General features: G+C 43.6%; 1 protein-coding gene across 1 annotated transcript in view; it reads left to right on the top strand.

The window, feature by feature from the left end:
* The first annotated feature begins 953 nt into the window (after positions 1 to 953).
* LOC127911465 (mitochondrial Rho GTPase 2-like) overlaps positions 954 to 19,663 on the top strand; it is a 45,948-nt gene continuing 27,238 nt past the window's right edge. The window contains 1 exon segment of the mRNA XM_052478398.1: positions 954 to 1,038. Within this exon segment, the coding sequence (XP_052334358.1) occupies positions 1,021 to 1,038 (18 nt within the window). The 5' untranslated portion in view covers positions 954 to 1,020.

Raw genomic sequence — 19,663 nt, 5'->3', positions numbered from 1 at the left:
GCAGGCCTGTATTTTTGTAGTGACTGGGTGTATTGATACACCATCCAAAGTCTAATTAATAACTTCACCATTACTCGATGGCATTGAATGTCAGCTTTTTTTACCCATCTACCATTAAGTGCCCTTTGAGAGGCATTGGAAAACCTCCCTGGTTTTTGGTTGAATCTGTGTTTGAAATTCACTGCTCGAAAGCAAGGACCTTACAATTATCTTTGTGTGTGTGTGTGTGTGTGTGTGTGTGTGTGTGTGTGTGGTGTACGAAGATGAGGTAGTCCTTCAGAAGTCATGTTAAACACTTATTGCACATAGAGACCAAGAAAATGTTTACTCCTGAATGCATTTAAGCTTGACAAAGGGGTGCTTATTGATTCATTTCAGGTTTATATTTTCTTTTAGAATTTTTAATTTTTAATTAATGAAAAGTTGAAAAACATTCCATTTTAATATTGTGGTATTGTGTGTAGGCCAGTGACATCTCAATTGAATCCATTTAAAATTCTAGCTGGAAAACAAAATATGGGAAGAGTCAAGTGCTGTGAATACTTTGAAGGCACTTGTACATACACTGAGTATACCAAACATTAGGAACACCTTCCGTGACTCTCAATGCTTCCCATAGTTAAGTCTGCTGGATGTCCGTGGGGTGGTGGATTATTCTTGATACACACGGGAAACTGAGCGTGGAAAAACCCCAATTATAAAACCTACCATACTCAATTCCCTTAACTTTTGTCATGTCCATTCACCCTCTGAATGGCACACATACACAATCCATGTCTCAAGGCTTAAATCTTTCATTAACCTGTCTTTTCTCCTTTGTCTACACTGATTTGAATTGGAATCCTACAACACATCACCAAAAGTAGGTGGATACCCATTCAAGTTATGTGATTCGGCTATTTCAGCCACACCTGGTGCTGACAGGTGTATACAATCAAGCACACAGCCACTGACAAACATTGGCAGTAGAATGACCCGTACTGAAGAGCACAGTGACTTTCAACGTGGCACAGTCATAGGATGCCACCTTTCCAACAAGTAAGTTTGTAGAATTTCTGCCCTGCTAGAGCTGCCCTGGTCAACTGTAAGTGCTGTTATTGTGAGTTGGAAATGTCTAGGAGCAACTACGGCTCAGCCGCGAAATGGTAGGCCACACAAGCTCACAGAAAGGGAACGCCGAGTGCAGAAGCACGTAGCATGTAACAATTGCCTGTCCTCAGTTGCAACACTCACTAACCAAGTTCCAAACTCTGACAGAGCTCTAGAGTTCCTCTGTGGAGATGGTTGTCTTTCTGGAAGGTTCTCCCATCTCTGCAGCGCTCCACCGATCAGGCCTTTATGGTGGAGTGGCCAGAGGGAAGCCACTCCTCAGTAAAAGGTACATGACAGCCCACTTGGAGTTTGCCATAAAGGACGATTCTCTGGACTGATGAAAACAAGTCTTTGTCCTGAATTTCAAGTGTCACGCCTGGAGAAAACCTGGCAGCATCCCTACGGTGAATCATTGTGGTGGCAGCATCAAGCTGTGGGATTTTTTTTCAGCGGCAGGGACTGGGAAACTAGTCAAGATTGAGACAAAGTTGAATGGAGAAAAGTAGAGAGAGATCCTTGATGAAAACTTGCTCCAGAGTGCTCAGGACCTCAAACTGGGGCGAAGGTTCACTTTCCAACAGGACAACGACCCTAAGCACACAGCCAAGACAACGCAGGAGTGGCTTCAGGACAAGTCTCTGAATGTCCTTTTGTGGCCCAGCCAGAAAACAGACCTGAACCCGATTGAACATCTGGAAGAGACCTGAAAATAGCTGTGCAGCGATGCTCCCCATCCAACCTGACAGAGCTTGAGAGGATCTGCAGAGAAGAATGGGAAAAACTCCCCAAATACATGTGTGTCAAGCTTGTACTGTCATGCCCAAAAAGACATGAGGCTGCAATCGCAGCCAAAGATGCTTCAACAAAGTGCTGAGTAAAGGGTCTAAATACTTATGTAAATGTCATATTTCAGTTTATAAATCAGCAAACATTTCTAAAATCCTGTTTTTGCTTTGTAATTACGGGGTATTGTGTAGATTAAGGGAAAAAAATGTAATCAATGTTAGAATAAGGCTGTAATGTAACAAAATGTGGAAAAGAAATGGGGTCTGAATAGTTTCCGAATCAAATGTACAGTTGAAGTCAACTTTTCATACACTTAGGATGATGTCATTAAAACTCGTTTTTCAACCACTCCACACATATCTTGTTAAAAAACTATAGTTTTGGCAAGTCGATTAAGACATTTACTTTGTGCATGACACAGATAATTTTTCCAACAATTGTTAAGAGATTATTTCACTTACAATTCACTGTATCACAATTCCAGTGGGTCAGAAGTTTACAGACACTAAGTTGACTGTGCCTTTAAACAGCTTGTAAAATTCCAGAAAATGGCTTTAGAAGCTTCTGATAGGCTAATTGACATAATTTGAGTCAATTGGAGGTGTACCTGTGGATGTATTTCAAGGCCTACCTTCAAACTCAGTGCCTCTGCTTGACATGGGAAAATCAAAAGAACTCAGCCAAGACCTCAGAAAAAAATTGTTGACCTCCACAAGTCTAGTTCATCCTTGGGAGCAATGTCCAAACTTCTGAAGCTACCACTGTCATCTGTACAAACAATAGTACGCAAGTATAAACACCATAGGACCAAGCAGCCATCATACCGCTCAGGAAGGAGATGCGTTCTGTCTCCTAGAGATGAACGTACTCTGGTGTGAAAAGTGCAAATCAATTCCTGAATAACAGCAAAGGACCTTGTGAAGATGCCGGAGGAAACAGGTACAAAAGTATCTATATCCACAGTAAAACGAGTCCTATATCGACATAAAGGCCACTCAGCAAGGAAGAAGCCACTGCTCCAAAACCGCCATAAAAAAGCCAGACTACAGTTTGAAACTACACATTGAGACAAAGATCATACATTTTGGAGAAATGCCCTCTGGTCTGATGAAACAAAAATAGAACTGTTTGGCCATAATGACCATCATTTTGTTTGTAGGAAAAAGGGGGAGGCTTGCAAGTCGAAGAACACCATCCCAACCATGAAGCACGGGGGTGGCAGCATCATGTTGTGGGGGTGCTTTGCTGCAGGAGGAACTCGTGCACTTCACAAAATAGATGGCTTCATGAGGTAGGAAAAGTATGTGGATATATTGAAGCAACATCTCAAGACAGTCAGGAAGTTAAAGCTTGGTTACAAATGGGTCTTCCAAATGGACAATGACCCCAAGCATACTTCCAAAGTTGTGGCAAATGGCTTAAGGACAACAAAGTCAAGGTATTGAAGTGGCTATCACAAAGTCCTGACCTCAATCCTGCAGAAAATGTGTGGGCGAAACTGAAAAAGCATGTGCAAGAAGGCCTACAAACCTGACTCAGTGACACCAGCTCTGTCAGGGGGAATGGACCAAAATTCACCCAACTTAATGTGGGAAGCCTGTGGAAGGCTACCCAAAACATTTGACCCAAATTAAACAATTTAAAGGCAATGCTACCAAATACGAATTGAGTGTATGTAAATTTGTGACCCACTGGGAATGTGATGAAAGAAATCAAATCTGAAATAAATCCTCCTAACTGAACTAAAACAGGGTATTTTTACTAGGATTAAATGTCAGGAATGGTGACAAACTGAGTTTAAATGTATTTGGCGAAGGTGTATGTAAACTTCTGACTTCAAATGTAACTTTCAAGGTGTGAGATGCTTTTCCCAATATAAATCTTATTAAAAGAACACTGTAACATATAAATAACTCCTTAGTAGTTCAAGTTATACATTCATTTATCTCATAGGTCCTAGAGGTCTGAGGGCATACAAAGAACATTTCCTTACGGTGCTACAAGAGGTACAAGAGTTACAAGGGAAGCATCTTTTTATGAATGCCTCTCAAAATAGGATGGGTGCCATTGGCATATTTTTTTCTGTTATATTATGATAAGAGGCAGTATTTGGAATTTTGGATGACTGACGTGCCCAAAGTAAACTGCCTGTTACTCAGGCCCAGAACCTAGGATATGCATATAATTGGTAGTATTGGATAGAAAACACTGTTAAAATCATGTCTGTGAGTATAACAGAACTGATATGGGGTCACCACCCATTCAAATGCTTGTCTATGGGATACTATAAAGGAATTCCTACCCGATTTCAGTTCCTATGGCTTCCACTAGATATCAACAGTCTTTAGAAAGATTTTCAGGCATGTTTTTTTTTTTAAATGACTTTTTCAAGGTGGCTCTGATTTTGGACTGTAGTCTTGTGGCGTGCATGGATGAGGGCGCTCACTTCGTAATTTATCTTCGGTCTTAAATTCTATAATTTATTTACATATTAGGTTACCCGAGGATTGATTAAAAATGTTGTTTTACTTGTTTGGATGAAGTTGGTCACCTTTGGGATTACTTTGTCTGCATGTTGAAAGAGTGGAACGGGTGGATTACTGAATCAAACGTGCCAAATAAAACAGACTTTTTTGGGATATAAAGGACTTTATCGAACAAAATGACCATTTGTGGTGTAGCTGGGACCCTTGGGATTGCAAACAGAGGAAGATCTTCAAAGGGTAAGTTATTTATTTTATCGCTATTTCTGATTTTTGTGACGCCTCTGCTGGTTTGGAAAATGTTTTTAATACTGGTATATGCAGGCGCTGTCCTCAGATAATTGCATGGTAAGTTTCGCCGTAAAGCCTTTTTGAAATCGGACAAAGCGGTTGGATTAACAAGAAGTTAAGCTGTTAAACAATGTAAGACACTTGTATTTTCATTCATGTTTAATATTACGATTTTTGTATTTTGAATTCTGTGCTCTGCAATTTCACCGGATGTTGTTGAGGTGGGTCATTAGCGCCCCACCTAGCCCAAAGAGGTGTCCCAGAAAGTTTCTGCCGGAATTGAACTGCAGCTAGTTGTAGTGGTCTATCCTTGGTCAGATTGAATAGCCTAGTAAACCAGTGTAACCAACGCACAGAGTCTGGTTAACCATGCTGCAAATGGACCACTCATGGTCATGTTCTTTATCTGTTTCCCAGGCTTGTTCTGTAACAGGACATTTGACCGCTACACTTGCTGGCTGGGTCAGTTGTCCTGGGTCAGTGGTCAACGTGTTCTGTCCCTCCTACCTGCCCTGGTTCGACAAGGGTGACTGACTTTGCATTGTTGATGGTCATCTATTGAACTGTAATTGTTATCACAGAATAATACCCCAAATATGTTGACATGGCATGTTCATAAAGCATATCAAAGTAGGAATGTTATCCATACTATTATATTCATTATGATCTAAATGGCAAAACTGGTCCAAAACTGAGCCTGAGGAGGGAAACATGAAAAGAAGGTGAAATCCGGAGCTGTAATCTATATGTCAACTCGTTGACCCTCCGGAGAACCATGAACGGCCCCACAAACCGGGGGCTCAGCTTCTTACAGGGCAGGTGAAGTGGGAGGTTCCTGGTGGAGAGCCAGACGCAATTACCAGGATGGAATACTGCTCCGGCATGCTGGATCCTCATGTGAGCATCATTCCAAACTTCTTCTGCGTGCCTGAACCACTCGTCCACCGCAGGAGCTTCGGTTTGTCTCGGGGTCCCCAGATACAGGACTGGCTGATATCCCAGAACACACTGGAAAGAAGTCAGCCAGGTGGAGGAGTGATGCGATGCATTCTGTGCGTACTCCACCAGGGAAGGAATTGGGCCCACTCCTCCTGCCGGTCCTGGCAGTAAATCCTCAGGAATCTCCCCAGCTCCTGGTTCATCCTTTCCACCTGCCCGTTAGACTGAGGCCGTGAGACGTGAGGCTGACTGTGACCCCAGCTTCTCCATGAAGGCTTTCCATACCCTTTTGACGTGAATTGGTGGCCACCGTCTGAGACGATGTCCTCCAGAAGGCCATAGCGCCGGAAGACCTGCTGGAACAGTGCTTCAGCTACAGTAAATGTAGAGCGGTAGGGTATCTGTCCGCAACCACAAAAATGGTGGTGAAACCATCAGGGGAGGGGAGATCAGTGACAAAATCAATGGACAGATGAGACCAGGGACAATGAGAAAGGGGAAAGAGTTCCCTGCTGGTGCATGCCGAGGAGATTTAGTTTGGGTACATATGGCACAGGATTTGACATAGCGAGTGACTTCCCGCTCCAAGGTGGGCCACCAGTACTTTCCAAGATGGATTGAATAGTGTGGGTGATATCTGGATGTCCAGCGACCGCAGCTGTGTGCGCCCAGGTCAATAGCCAATCCCTTATCCCTGTGGGAATGTAGGTGTGCTCAGGAGGACAGGTAGCAGGTGCGGGTTCTCTCTCAAGGACCTGGCGAATGTCCACATCTACTTCCCAGAGCATGGGGGCTACGACTCGAGAGGGCGGAATTTATGGGTGCACTCCAGACATGAACCTCTCCAGAATCGTAGAGACGGGACATCTGGTTTGATGTTCATTGAACCTGGGCCAGAGGGAATCTAGAATCTCGCTTGCCGTGGGTTCAGCCGCCTCCGTACTGTCCGTATATACTTCAAGTTCCGATGGTGGGTGAGGATGGGAAATGGGTCATTGGCACCCTCTACTCTTAATTCCAACTTCACCGCCACAAACTCCTGATCGCCGACATCATAGATCCTCTCTGCAGGAGTCAGTTTCTTTGAGTAATATGCACATGGATACAATTTCTGTGGATTACCTTGTCATTGGGAGAGGACATCCACCACCCCCACTTCTGAAGCATCCACCTCCTTCACGAAGGGCAACGTAGGATCTGGGTGTTTGAGCAGGTGAAACTTACACAGACCACCCTTGAAGAGAGAGGTGAGAGGAGAGGCGACAGAGCTAAAGTTCTTAATGAAACGGCGGTGGAAGTTGGCAAACCCCAAAAAACATTCTAACCCCTTCATAGTGGGGTTACATTGAACTTCTTACCATCCATCATCACTCCTTGCAGGCCGATCTGGTAACCCAAAAAGGAGACAGCCTCCTGATGGAATTGGCACTTGTCCATTTTTAAATACAGATTGGTGGCCAGGTGACGTTCCAGGACTACTTCGACGTGAGCGATGTGATCCTCCAAGGTAGCCGAGTAGACCAGGATGTTGTCGATATATACGACCACCTTGCGTCCGAGCATGTCCCGGCACACCTCTTGAACGAATGCGTGGAACACTGACGGAGCATTGGCTAATCCATAAAGCAATAAGCAAATACTTGTGGTGACCAGACATCGTGCTGAAAAGCTGTTTTACATTGATCCCCCTACCGGATGCGGATAAGATTGTAGGCACTCTGCAGGTCCCACAAAGTTGTTTGATCGTGGCAGGCACCAATGCGAGAGTGTAGCGGTACTTTGTGGTGAAGGAATTCAGACCTCTGTAATCAATACACAGGCATAACACTCCATCCTTCTTGGCCACGAAGAAGAAGCCTACCGATACAGGGGAGGTGGTCGTGTGAATGAGACCTTGTTGGAGAGCCTCATGGATGTACACCTCCATAGCCTTGGTTTCAGCCACCGACAGATGGTAGATGTGGAGGTGCAGAGCCTGCAAGCAGGTCGATGGCACAGTCCCAGGGGTGATGAGGAGGGAGACAGGTGGCACGGGTCTTGGAGAAAACCTCCCGCAGGTCTTGGTATACCTCTGGGATGTTGGGCTGAAGGGCAACCACAGGACTCTCGACTGATGTGGAACCACAGGGGAAGGGAAAGCAGGTCATTCGGGTGCCCAGTCTGTGACTGTCATCCTCAACCATGAGATAGTGGGGTCATGGGGGGCCGAGGATGATCTTATGTATGGGTGCATTGAGGAAGGGAAGGATTTCTTGGTGTATGGACTCCACGGTGAGGGTGAGCGGTGCTGTGATGTGTATGATAGTCCCGGATCCCAGTGGTCAACTATCCAGCACTTGAACAGGAAATGGAGAGGAGAGCGGTATGAGGCAACGTTCAGGGAGAAGGCAAGGGCCTGGTCAATAAAATTCCCCGTGAAATCAATACTAGAAAGGGTTTGGCAAAAAGTGATAATCACGGGGCCGTCCCTCTGCTCTCGTGGACCCCAGGTTGGAACGTAACGGACACCTGGTGCCCCTCCTGACCCCAATAGGGTCAGAGCCCCAGCTGTCTCAGACTGCGTAGCTCAGACGCGGGGAGACGTGTTGCCCTACCTTCATGGGTTCAGGTCAACGGAGGAGGGAGAGAGGCGATGGGGGTTCCGATGCTCACAAAGAAGATTATCCAGACGGTTGGCCATCGCGATGAGTGCGTCCAAGGGAACGGTGGCATGCCAACTCCGTCTGGACCTCTTCATGCAGTCCTCTTCTGAATAGGGTTCGGAGAGCCGGCTCATTCCATCCGCTGGATGCTGCCACTGTCCGGAAAGTGAGGGAGTACTCCGCAGCGGTCTGGCCTTCCTGCCGTAGATGGAGTAGGCACTCACCTCCCTCTCTGCCCTCCGGTGGATGATTGAAGACCACCCTGAACAGAGCCATGAACTTCTCATAGGAACCCAGCTCCTCCTCTCCTCTTTCCCAGACGGCCATAGCCCACTCCAACACCCGTCCGGCCACCAGGGAAATAACCATGGCAACCATTGGACCTCTCGATGGTGGAGGCTCCCATCTGATGGGTGAAATAGAGGGAGCACTGGAGTAGGAAGCCACGGCATTTAGATGGAGTCCCGTCCTATTTGTTGGGAGGGACAATCGGGCATCGCTGACCTGGGCGGACTAATGGAAGGGGTGCTGGCTCGCTGAGTCGACTCGTGGAAGAGAATCCTCCGCTAGTTGGAGGTGCTGCCCCTCGGGTAATGTCGAGGCGTTGAAGAACAACGAGGACCTCATCCACAGCCGTCTCCAGTTGCGCCAGCTGGTCGTGGTGTTGGCGAAGTAGGTGTCCCTGTTTGCCGACCATCTGGGAGATGTCTTGATTATCTGCTGCTTCCATTTTGTTGAGGCAGTATTCTGAAATGGAGACGCAGGTGGAGTTGGTGAGTTGAATAATTACAAACATGGAGCGATATAAACTAAGAAGGGTCTGGACAAGAAAACATAACCAATACTGCCTGATGAGTGAGGCTACAGATTGCTAGATAAAGGGGAAGTAATAAAGGTGGTGATGAAGTCCAGGTGTGCATAATGATGGGGCGCAGGTGTGCGTAATGATGGGTTGCCAGGACCAGTGGTTAGTAGACCGGCGATGTTGAGCGGGGGAGAGGGAGTAAGCGTGACACATTGTTTGGGTGTGTTGCTTTCAGAATAGTGTGTGTGTGTGGGGGGGGGGGGCATTGTCTGTATGCCTGTTTCTGTGGGAAAATATGTTTGAGTGGTTTTGTCTTTGCACGCTAAACGTGTATGTATGTGTATTTATGTTAGTGTATGTGTGTATGCTTGCGTGTATGTGTCCCGAGATGTCCAGTGTGTCACAATCGTTGGAATAAATGGACCAAGGCACAGCGTGCGTAGAGTTCCACATGTTTAATAAATGAAACTCACCAAAACAATACAGAACAAACAAAGCGTGAGGTAAATGCAGTGCTCAACAGCAACTACACAAAAACAAGATCCCACAAAAACCCAGTGGGAAAAGATTGTATATGATCCTCAATCAGAGACAACGATAGACAGCTGCCTCTGATTGGGAACCATACCAGGCCAACATAGAAATAACAAAACTAGAGTACCCACCCTAGTCACACCCCGACCTAACCAAATTAGAGATGTTTTTTAACCTTTATTTAACTAGGCAAGTCAGTTAAGAACAAATTCTTATTTTCAATGACGGCTTAGGGACAGTGGGTTAACTGCCTGTTCAGGGGCAGAACGACAGCTTTGTACCTTGTCAGCTCGGGGCGTGAACTTGCAACCTTCCGGTTACTAGTCCAACACTCTAACCACTAGGCTACCCTGCCACCCCAATAAAAGAATAAAAGGCTCTCTAAGGTCAGGGCGTGACACAGTGTCTCAGGGTGTGGTGCGTCGGCAGTGTGGCTCTGATGGCCGGTGGGTGGAGGAGGAGGACTGGGAAGTCTGGAGGGACATGTCTCAGTGTTAAGAGGAACAGGACGTCACATCTCAGGAGGCACCTGACAAAAACACTACACAATCTGTTTTTGTACTTGTAGGTGTTAATGAGCACTGTGCCCCTGAGCTCTTTAGGTAAATCAGCCTTCTGTTCCATCATTTGGAGTGTTGTACTGCTCCCAGCTTATGTTGCCCCTTGATGCTAATCCTTCAATTTCTGCAGATCTGAAGGGTCTGGATACCATATGTATAAGCAGTGTAGTAATGGAGTTTTCACCTTACAGATCTGAAAACAATGAATGATTAAGGCCAAGGGGAAAGGCTAGGAAGCGATTTGGAAACGGCTGAATCTTTTACGTGTTCGTTTCAACGCTATTGAGAAAGCTCTTTTTTTTCAAGTTGTTTATGTCTTCGTTGGTGAGAACATGTGTATAAATTCCTACTTAACCTAATCTCTTCTGACATCAGTTCCCATGGTAACATGCTCTGCATGTGTTTCCACAGCTGTGGTTCAACCAGTTAATGGTGAGCTTTATGTTGATTTACACGGTTGGCTGTCCCTCTTCACCCCTTGTCTCATGACTTATTAAGTATCATGGAACACTTGTCACGCTCTTCACCACCACTCCTCAAACAGTAAGCATTGGTCTCTGTCCACATCACTCATTTTGACTATGCCTTGACATTCCAGTAAGCACTTCTTTTAATGTTTACCACAGAAACCCCAGAAGGAGGCTTTAGATGAGCATTGTAAAAGAAATCCTAGAAGAGTAACAGCATGGAAGGGGTTGTGAGTGTGACCATACTTAAGTCAGCCAGACTCAGTCACGATATTTCACCCTAGTTGATGTAGCCTACAGATGCCGTACATTCATTTGAGCCAGTTGGCTACAGCAGGAAAATAATCCTGCAGCAACAGGACATGTGAATTGTTATGTTGATTATAATTAATGGACATTTTTTCTTGTTAGGGCATATAGCATTCACAAGCAAACATAGAAGCTTTAGCTATGATTTTGTCACGTCTACCCTCCCTCCAGTGCTCGACATCTACTAACCACCGGTCCTGGCAACCCATCATTATGCACACCTGGCAACCTTCATTACGCACACTGACACCTCATCATTAGGCACACCTTGATTTCATCACTTCCCTGATTATGTCCCCTGTATTTAGCCCTCTGTTGTCATTAGTCCTTAGGTGTTATTGGTTTTTCTCTCACGTTCAGTACACTTCCCATATTTGTTCATTTGTATCTGTTCAGTATTAAAACTCACCTTTTGCACCTGCTTCCTGACTGCCGGCGTGTACTTTACAGATCTATTATTACTGATAGCTTTACTTGGCTTCAAATATCCTGTGAAGTGCATTTAATATTGCTATTACTATTGTGTTATTAATGTGTCTTGGAAGCAATACGTCTTTTTAATGGTATTCCTTGGTAATAGTACTTCTTTGACAGTATATCTTGGTAGAAATACTTATTTGATAGAATGATGATTTACACAGTTGTTTGATGTGGCTGTCAAAGGTCAGGGAGGAATCAAACTTTACACCCAGATTGGAAACTGAGTGAGAGAGAGGGATGTTCTGTCCTGCAATGGTGAGGTGTGTTATTGGTGAGTGCTGGCTCTAGAAGGGGGTGTCAAAAAGTAGGGCCTTGGTTTTGCTACTGTTCAGTTGAAGGAAGTTTTGCTTCATCCATGCCCTCATCTCTTCAAGGCAGGTGTTCAGATGGGTACCTGCATCAGAGGGACTTGTGGCAGTTTTTACATACTGTTGGGTGTCATCAGCATAACAGTGGAATGAGATTCCATACTGACTGATGGCACGACCGAGGGGGAGCATGTATAGGACGACCAGGATGGGCCGGACGGAAACCTGACTGGGACTTCTCAAATAGGTTGTTCTGATTGAGATGGTCCTGGAGCTGTACAGCAACCACTTTTTCCAAAACCTTGGAGAGGAAGGGGATGTTGGATATTGGCCTGTAATTGTCCAGCACTTCCGGGTCCAGGGTGGGCTTCTTTAGAAGGGGGCTGATGACTGGACCTGCAAGGAAGTGGCAAATAAGGGACTGTTTCAAAGGGGGTCATAAACATGGCCTTATTTTTTATTTTTTTTACAGGTATCATACTGTGAATTCTGAAATATGTATGAGATTCAAGTTTATTTGTGCAGGAATACCACACAGATAATATTGTGAAACAGTTTTCTTATGGTGTGTTTAGGTAGTTTAATGTCTGTACGTTAACAGTATTACTTACAGTATAGTGGGTGTAATCCCCCTCACGCTCTGCCTGTTATAGTGTCAGTATTGATCCATTGTTGTGAGTGTTGACGCAAGGCCACATAAAAAAACAGCTCTGACTCCAAGTCTTATTTGTTTTATGTAGTTGTGTTTATAAGTGTACAACTACGACAGGTATTATGGAAAAATATACATAAAAAGAACCATCATGATTTATTGAATCTACATCCTACAGCCACCCTTCACTGATTGAAAGAGACCCCTGGAATCAGGTGAGTCCCCTGGAAAGTTTTAGAGCTGACGATGTGTCCTTTGATATGCAAAACTCAGCTCCAGGAAATGAGACCCTTGAACCACTAAAAACACAGAGTAGGCTACAGTACATGTAGTCTTTAATCTTCTAGAAACCACTCTACGAAACACACATTTTTTTTGTTCTGTATTTTGCCAAATAAGGGTTCTTTGGCTTGTAACCATAGCGGATCTCTTTTTGGTCAAATCAAATCAAAGTTTATTGGTCGCAGAGACAGTTCAGCAGATGCTACTGTATAGCGGGTGCAGCAAAATGTAGAAAAAGTTCACAAATAATAATACAAAATGTTTTTAAAGTACACCAAATTTAGGTTGTTAATTGGATTTTTCCAGACATTCTTGATTTTTTTTTGTAAGGTTCTATAAAAACCATGCTCATAATTTATGGTGCTTTTAAGAACCCTTTCTCAATGTTTGTAACGGCGTTCGTCTGTTGAAGGAGAGTCGGACCGAAATGCAGCGCGGTGGTTACTCATGTTCTTTAATGAAGAATATAGCGATACATGGAATAACTAAAATGAATACAAAACAACAAATGGAACGTGAAAAACCTATCTGGTGAACACTACACAGACACAGGAACAATCACCCACAAAATACACAGTGAAACCCAGGCTACCTAAATATGGTTCCCAATCAGAGACAACGAGAATCACCTGACTCTGATTGAGAACCGCCTCAAGCAGCCAAGCCTATGCTAGACACACCGCTAATCAGCCACAATCCCAATGCCTACAAAATAAAACAATACGACAACACAATAAACCCATGTCACACCCTGGACTGAACAAATAATTAAAGAAAATACAAAATACTAAGACCAAGGCGTGACAATGTTCTATAAAGAACCATGAATAAAAGGTTCTATATAGCACCAAAAAAGGGTTCCACTATGGTGAAAACCTGTTTTAGGGCTACATAGAACCCTTTTTATGGTTCTTTATAGAACCTTTATTAATCTCAAAGGTTTTTTGAAGATCCTTTTGAGGAACCATACAGGGTTTTCTATTCTGGTTAGCCATATTATACAGTGGGAAGAATTACCTGGATTTCTGCATAAATTGTTCCCACAAAAAAATGCAGATCTTTTTGACCTTTTTATTTAACTAGGCAAGTCAGTTAAGAACAAATTCTTATTTACAATGACAGTCTACCCCGGCCAAACCCGGACGACACTGGGCCAATGGAACTCCCAATCACGTCCGGATGTGATTCAGCATGGATTCAAACCAGGGACTGTAGTGACACCTCTTGCACTGAGATGCAGTGCCTTAGACTGCTGCGCCACTCGGGAGCCCGAGTGGTCACAACAATAGACAAATATAGTCTGCTTTAAACTAATAACACAAAAACAATTAGAATTATTAATGTCTTTATTGAACACACCATGTAAAAATTCACAGTGCAGGTTGCAAAAAGTATGTGAACCCTTGGATTTAATAACAGGTTGACCCTCCTTTAGCAGCAATAACCTCAACCAAACATTTTCTGTAGCTGCGGATCAGACCTACACAACGGTCAGGAGGAATTTTGAACTACTCCTCTTTACAAACTGTTTCAGTTCAGCAATATTCTTGGGATGTCTAGTGTAAACCGCTCTCTTGAGGTCATGCCACAGCATCTCAATCGAGTTGAGGTCAGGACTGACTGGGCCACTCCAGAAGGCATATTTTCTTCTGTTCAAGCCATTCTGTTGTTGATTTACTTCTGTCTTTTGGGTTGTTGTCCTGTTGCATCACCTAATTTATGTTGAGCTTCAATAGGCAGACAGATAGCCTTACATTCTCCTGTAAAATATCTTGATAAATTTGGGAATTAATTCTTCCATCGATGATAGCAAGCTGTCCAGGCCCTGAGGCAGCAAAGCAGCCCCAAACCATGATGCTCCCTCCACCATACTTTACAGTTGGGATGAGGCTTTGATATTGGTGTGATCTACCTTTTTTAATCAAATCTATTTAAAATAAGATGCTATGCCTTTAATTAACTAGGCATCTTAGTCTTCAGCATGATAGTTGATTTTTTTCAGATGCATCCTGGTTTTCTAAATCATTTAGTTACTGCCATGGTTAAAACGTGTTTCGTGACAATTAGTTGTATTGTAACCTTGTAGCTACTTTGCTTGCCCCTCTCTTTGAATAGGCCTAAGGCTTTCCCACAGACCTATTCATGAACTCAGTGGTGGAAAAATTGTCATACTTGAATAAAAGTAAAGATACCCGAAAATAAAATTATTTGTGTAAAAGTCACAGAGTAAAATATTACTTGTTTTAAATGTACTTAAGTACAGTGGTGGAAAATGGTACTCCGCTGTGATACTTGAGTTTAAGTAAAAATTACAAGTAATTGCTCTGCATTAAATGTGTTACATTAAGCAAACCAGAGTGCACAATGTTTTTTATTTTTGTTTTCTGACTGACTGGCACAATCCAATACTCTGACATTTACAAATGCAGTATCTGTTTAGTGAGTCCGTCAGATCAGATGCAGTAGGGATGACAACTAAAGTGTATAAAATTACCCAATTTATTTTTGATAGGTGCATAAATTGGACTGTAATATTTGGTGTCATGGAAAATGTATTGGAGTAAAAGGTACATATTTTCTTTAGGAATGTCGTGGGGTAAAAGTTGTCAACTATAAATAGCCAAGTACAGATACCCCCAAAACGACTTAAGTACTACTTTGAAGTATTTTAAAAGTATTTTTAATTAAGTACTTTACACCACTGTGAACAAAATTGTATTATGTCCAGGATGTGGAAACTCAACATAAGGTCAGAGAGAACCCTTATCAGGGCATACTCTGTGGTTAATCAAATATTTCAAATTATAATAAGCTCATTTGCATTGACAATAAAACTCAAGTCACACTTCATCATGAAACCTCGACTAAATTTGGACTTTGGCCTTAGTTACAGTTCAGCTACAGTATTAGCCCCCCATGTAATCCAGCTCTATTTATTTATTAACTGGAGAAAGTGATCTGTTTACCTGAGGGTATGACCTCAAACTCGAGGTGTAGTATGTTTTTGCAGTCCAGAAATACTATTCTCCTAGACTCCATTTTCCTCCTTTTTCAATAATTTCTCCTCTTTTCACCCCGCTGTCAACAGCCAAGGTGGGGAAAACGTTACTCATGTCATTGGTTGGGGAGGAGTTTCCTGAGCACCTAGGTGTAGCTATGGCTGTACATTCCCACTGGTTTATTTCTCAGTTTGTCTGCAGTGATTATAAGTCTATCGAATTATACCCCCTTACTGCAAACACTACAGTCATGGCAAAAAGTTTTGAGAATGACACATTAATTTACACAAAGTTTGCTGCTTCAGTGTCTAGATGTTTTTGTCAGATGTTACTATGGAATACTGAAGTATAATTACAAGCATTTCATAAGTGTCAAAGGCTTTTATTGACAATTACATGAAGTTGATGCAAAGAGTCAATATTTGCAGTGTGGACCCTTCTTTTTCAAGACTCTGCAATCTGCCAAGGCATGCTGTCAACTAACTTCTGGGCCACATCCTGACTGATGGCAGCCCATTCTTGAATAATCAATGCTTGGAGTTTGTCAGAATTTGTGGGTTTTTGTTTGTCCACCCGCCTCTTGAAGATTGACCACAAGTTCTCAATGGGATTAATGTCTGGGGAGTTTCCTGGCCATGGACCCAAAATATCGATGTCTTGTTCCCCGTGCCACTTAGTTATCACTTTTGCCTTATCGCAAGGTGCGCCATCATGCTGGAAAAAGCATTGTTCATCACCAAACTGTTCCTGGATGGTTGGGAGAAGTTGCTCTCGAAGGATGTGTTGGTACCATTCTTTATTCATGGCTGTGTTCTTAGGCAAAATTGTGAGTGAGCCCACTCCCTTGGCTGTAGAGCAACCCCCACACATGGTTTCAGGATGCTTTACTGTTGGCATGACACAGGACTGATGGTAGCGCTCACCTTGTCTTCTCCGGACAAGCTTTTTTCCGGATGCCCCAAACAATCGGAAAGGAGACTCATCAGATAAAATGACTCTACCCCAGTCCTCAGCAGTCCAATCCCTGTACCTTTTGCAGAAAATCAGTCTGTTCCTGATGTTTTTCTGGAGAGAAGTGGCTTCTTTCCTGCCTTTCCTTGCTGGACTTTCTTGGGCGCCCTGAAGCCTTCACAACAATTGAACCGCTCTCCTTGAAGTTCTTCATGATCCGATAAATGGTTGATTTAGGTGCAATCTTACTGGCAGCAATATCCTTGCCTGTGAAGCCCTTTTTGTGCAAAGCAATGATGACGGCACGTGTTTCCTTGCAGGCAACCATGGCTGACAAAGGAAGAACAATGATTCCAAGCACCACCCTCCTTTTGAAGATCCCAGTCTGTTATTCGAACTCAATCAGCATGACAGAGTGATCTCCAGCCTTGTCCTCGTCAACACTCACACCTGTGTTAACCTTTCTGGCGCAGGTGTTCGGCTAGCGACCTTAACAACATCCGGTGAAATTGCAGAGCACCAAATACAAAATTCAGATATAGTCATAATAAACATTCATAAAAAAATACATGTGTTATACATCGGCTTTGTCAGATTTCAAAAAGGCTTTACTACGGCAAAAGCATGCCATGCGATTATCTGAGGACAGCGCCCCGCATACAAAAGCATACAAACATTTTACAACCAAGTAAAGGAATTACAAAAGTCAGAAATAGCGATAAAATTAATCACTTACCTTTGTAGATCTTCATATGATTGCAGTCACAAGAGTCCCAGCTACACAATAAATGTTTGTTTTGTTCGATGAAGTCCCTCTTTTATATCCCAAAAATTATGTTTTGTTGGCTCGTTATGTTCAGTAATCCACTGACTCAAAGGCGGTCAAAACATGCAGACGAATACATCCTAATAGTACTGGTAAAAATTGGCGAAACATGTCAAACGGTGTTTATAATTCATCTTCAGAAAAACAACGAAGGGTGCGCACTTGGTCACATGCGCAAACCTGCACTGCGTGATTCTACAGTCCACTGACAAAGGTCTCATTCTTCTTCATTTTTCAGAACACAAGCCTGAAACAATGTCTAAAGACTGTTGACATTTAGTGGCAGCCATAGAAACTAGAATCTGGGTCCTAACCCATTAGATACTCAATAGGCATTCAATTGAAAACTACCCACATCAAGAAAATCCCACTTCCTGGATGGATTTTCCTCAAGTTTTTGCCTGCCATATCAGTTCTGTTATACTCGCAGACATTATTTTAACAGTTTTGGAAACGTTTGAGTTTTCTATCCAAATGTATCAATTATATGCATATCCTAGCTTCTGGGCCTGAGTAACAGGCAGTTTATTTAGGGTCCGCTTCTCATCCAGACGTCGAAATACTGCCCCCAAGCCATAAGAAGTTAACGAGAGAATCACTGACATGTCAACTGGTCCTTTTGTGGCAGGGCTGAAATGCAGTGGAAATGTTTTTGGGGGATTCAGTTCATTTGCATGGCAAGGAGGGACTTTGCAATTAATTGCAATTCATCTGATCACTCTTCATAACATTCTGGAGTATATACAAATTGCCATCATACAAGCTGAGGGAGCAGACTTTGTGAAAATTAATATTTGTGTTCTCAACTTTTGGCCACAACTGTACATTGATTACAAAACAGTCAGTTTATTTGTTAATCATATGTATCCACTGGCTACTACATCGTACAAAAGCAGTATTCTCATTGACTTGATACATTCAATGGTTACATACATTTTCTCTGTTCTCCAAACCACAGCATACTCAAAGGGTGGCTCTGTTGGAGCAAACTAATGAACTGTGAAAGTGTGATTGTTTAAGAAAATGAACCTCCACTAGTACAATATTCCCAACCTGCTTACTTTGCATTTCTAAGAACTCTCGTCATATTGTACTCATAATATATCACGTCCCTTACCTCATCCCCAAAAAATGGAGGACATTTCCAAGTAAGTTTTAGCTGGTGCAGTGCCTTTACTCTCTTCGCACTCTGACTATGAAGCTAATTTCAGCCTGTCAGTTCCAGGCTAATTAAAGGTTAATGGAATCCCTCTGTCAGAACGTTGAATCTGTGTCAACCCCCTCAGGTGCCCCTCCGAGCAGAGGAGATCACCATCCCTGCCGATGTCACCCCAGAGAAGGTGCACACACATAGTGGACTACTTAGGATCCCCATTAGCCGCTGTAAAAGCATCAGCTACTCATCCTGGGGTCCACATTAAACATGACATAATACATAGTACAGAACACTATTAGTCAATGACTGAAATACATAAATGTGAAATGTCTCACACAGCCTGCATGTCAGTATATACACACAATATCTAGGTCTTATACATGAAACAGTGCAAATTACAATACAAGATATATCAAATGGCAGTGTCTCTTCACAGTCCCCTTTGTGCAGCAAGGTGTTTTTTTTAAACTGGTTTTATTGCTAGCTTGAGTTACCTGGGGTGGCAGAGTTCCATGTAGTCATGGCTCTATTCTGGACCTGGGGACTGTGAAGAGACCTCTGGTTGAATGTCTTGTGTTGTACCGATGAGTGTCCAAACTGTGTGCCAACTACATGAACAGACAGTTTGTTACCTCACACAAAGACCAATCGTAGTGCAGTAAATTGCTCCACAACTTTGAGCCAGGAGGGCCTCCAGAGTGGCACAGTGGTCTAAGGCATTGCATCGCAGTGCTAGCTGTGCCACTAGAGAACCTCGTTTGAGTCCAGGCTCTGTCGCAGCCGGCCGCAACAGGGAAACCCATGGGGCGGCGCACAATTTTGCCCAGCATCGTCCGGGTTAGTGGAGGGTTTAGCTGGCAGGGATCTCCTTGTCCCATCGCACTCTAGCGACTCCTGTGGCGGGCGGGACGCAGTGCACGCTGACACGGTCGCCAGGTGTACGGTGTTTCCTCTGACACATTGGTGTGGCTGGCTTCCAGATTAAGCGGACATTGTGTCAAGAAGCAGTTGGGTTGTGTTTCAGGGGACGCACGGCTCTCGACCTTCGCCTCTCCCGAGTCCGTATGGGAGTTGCAGCGATGAGACGACTGTTAATACCAA

This window comes from Oncorhynchus keta, chromosome 24 (assembly GCF_023373465.1).
Source record: "Oncorhynchus keta strain PuntledgeMale-10-30-2019 chromosome 24, Oket_V2, whole genome shotgun sequence".
Taxonomy (NCBI): domain Eukaryota; kingdom Metazoa; phylum Chordata; class Actinopteri; order Salmoniformes; family Salmonidae; genus Oncorhynchus; species Oncorhynchus keta.
This window is presented reverse-complemented; position numbering and strand designations above follow the sequence as displayed.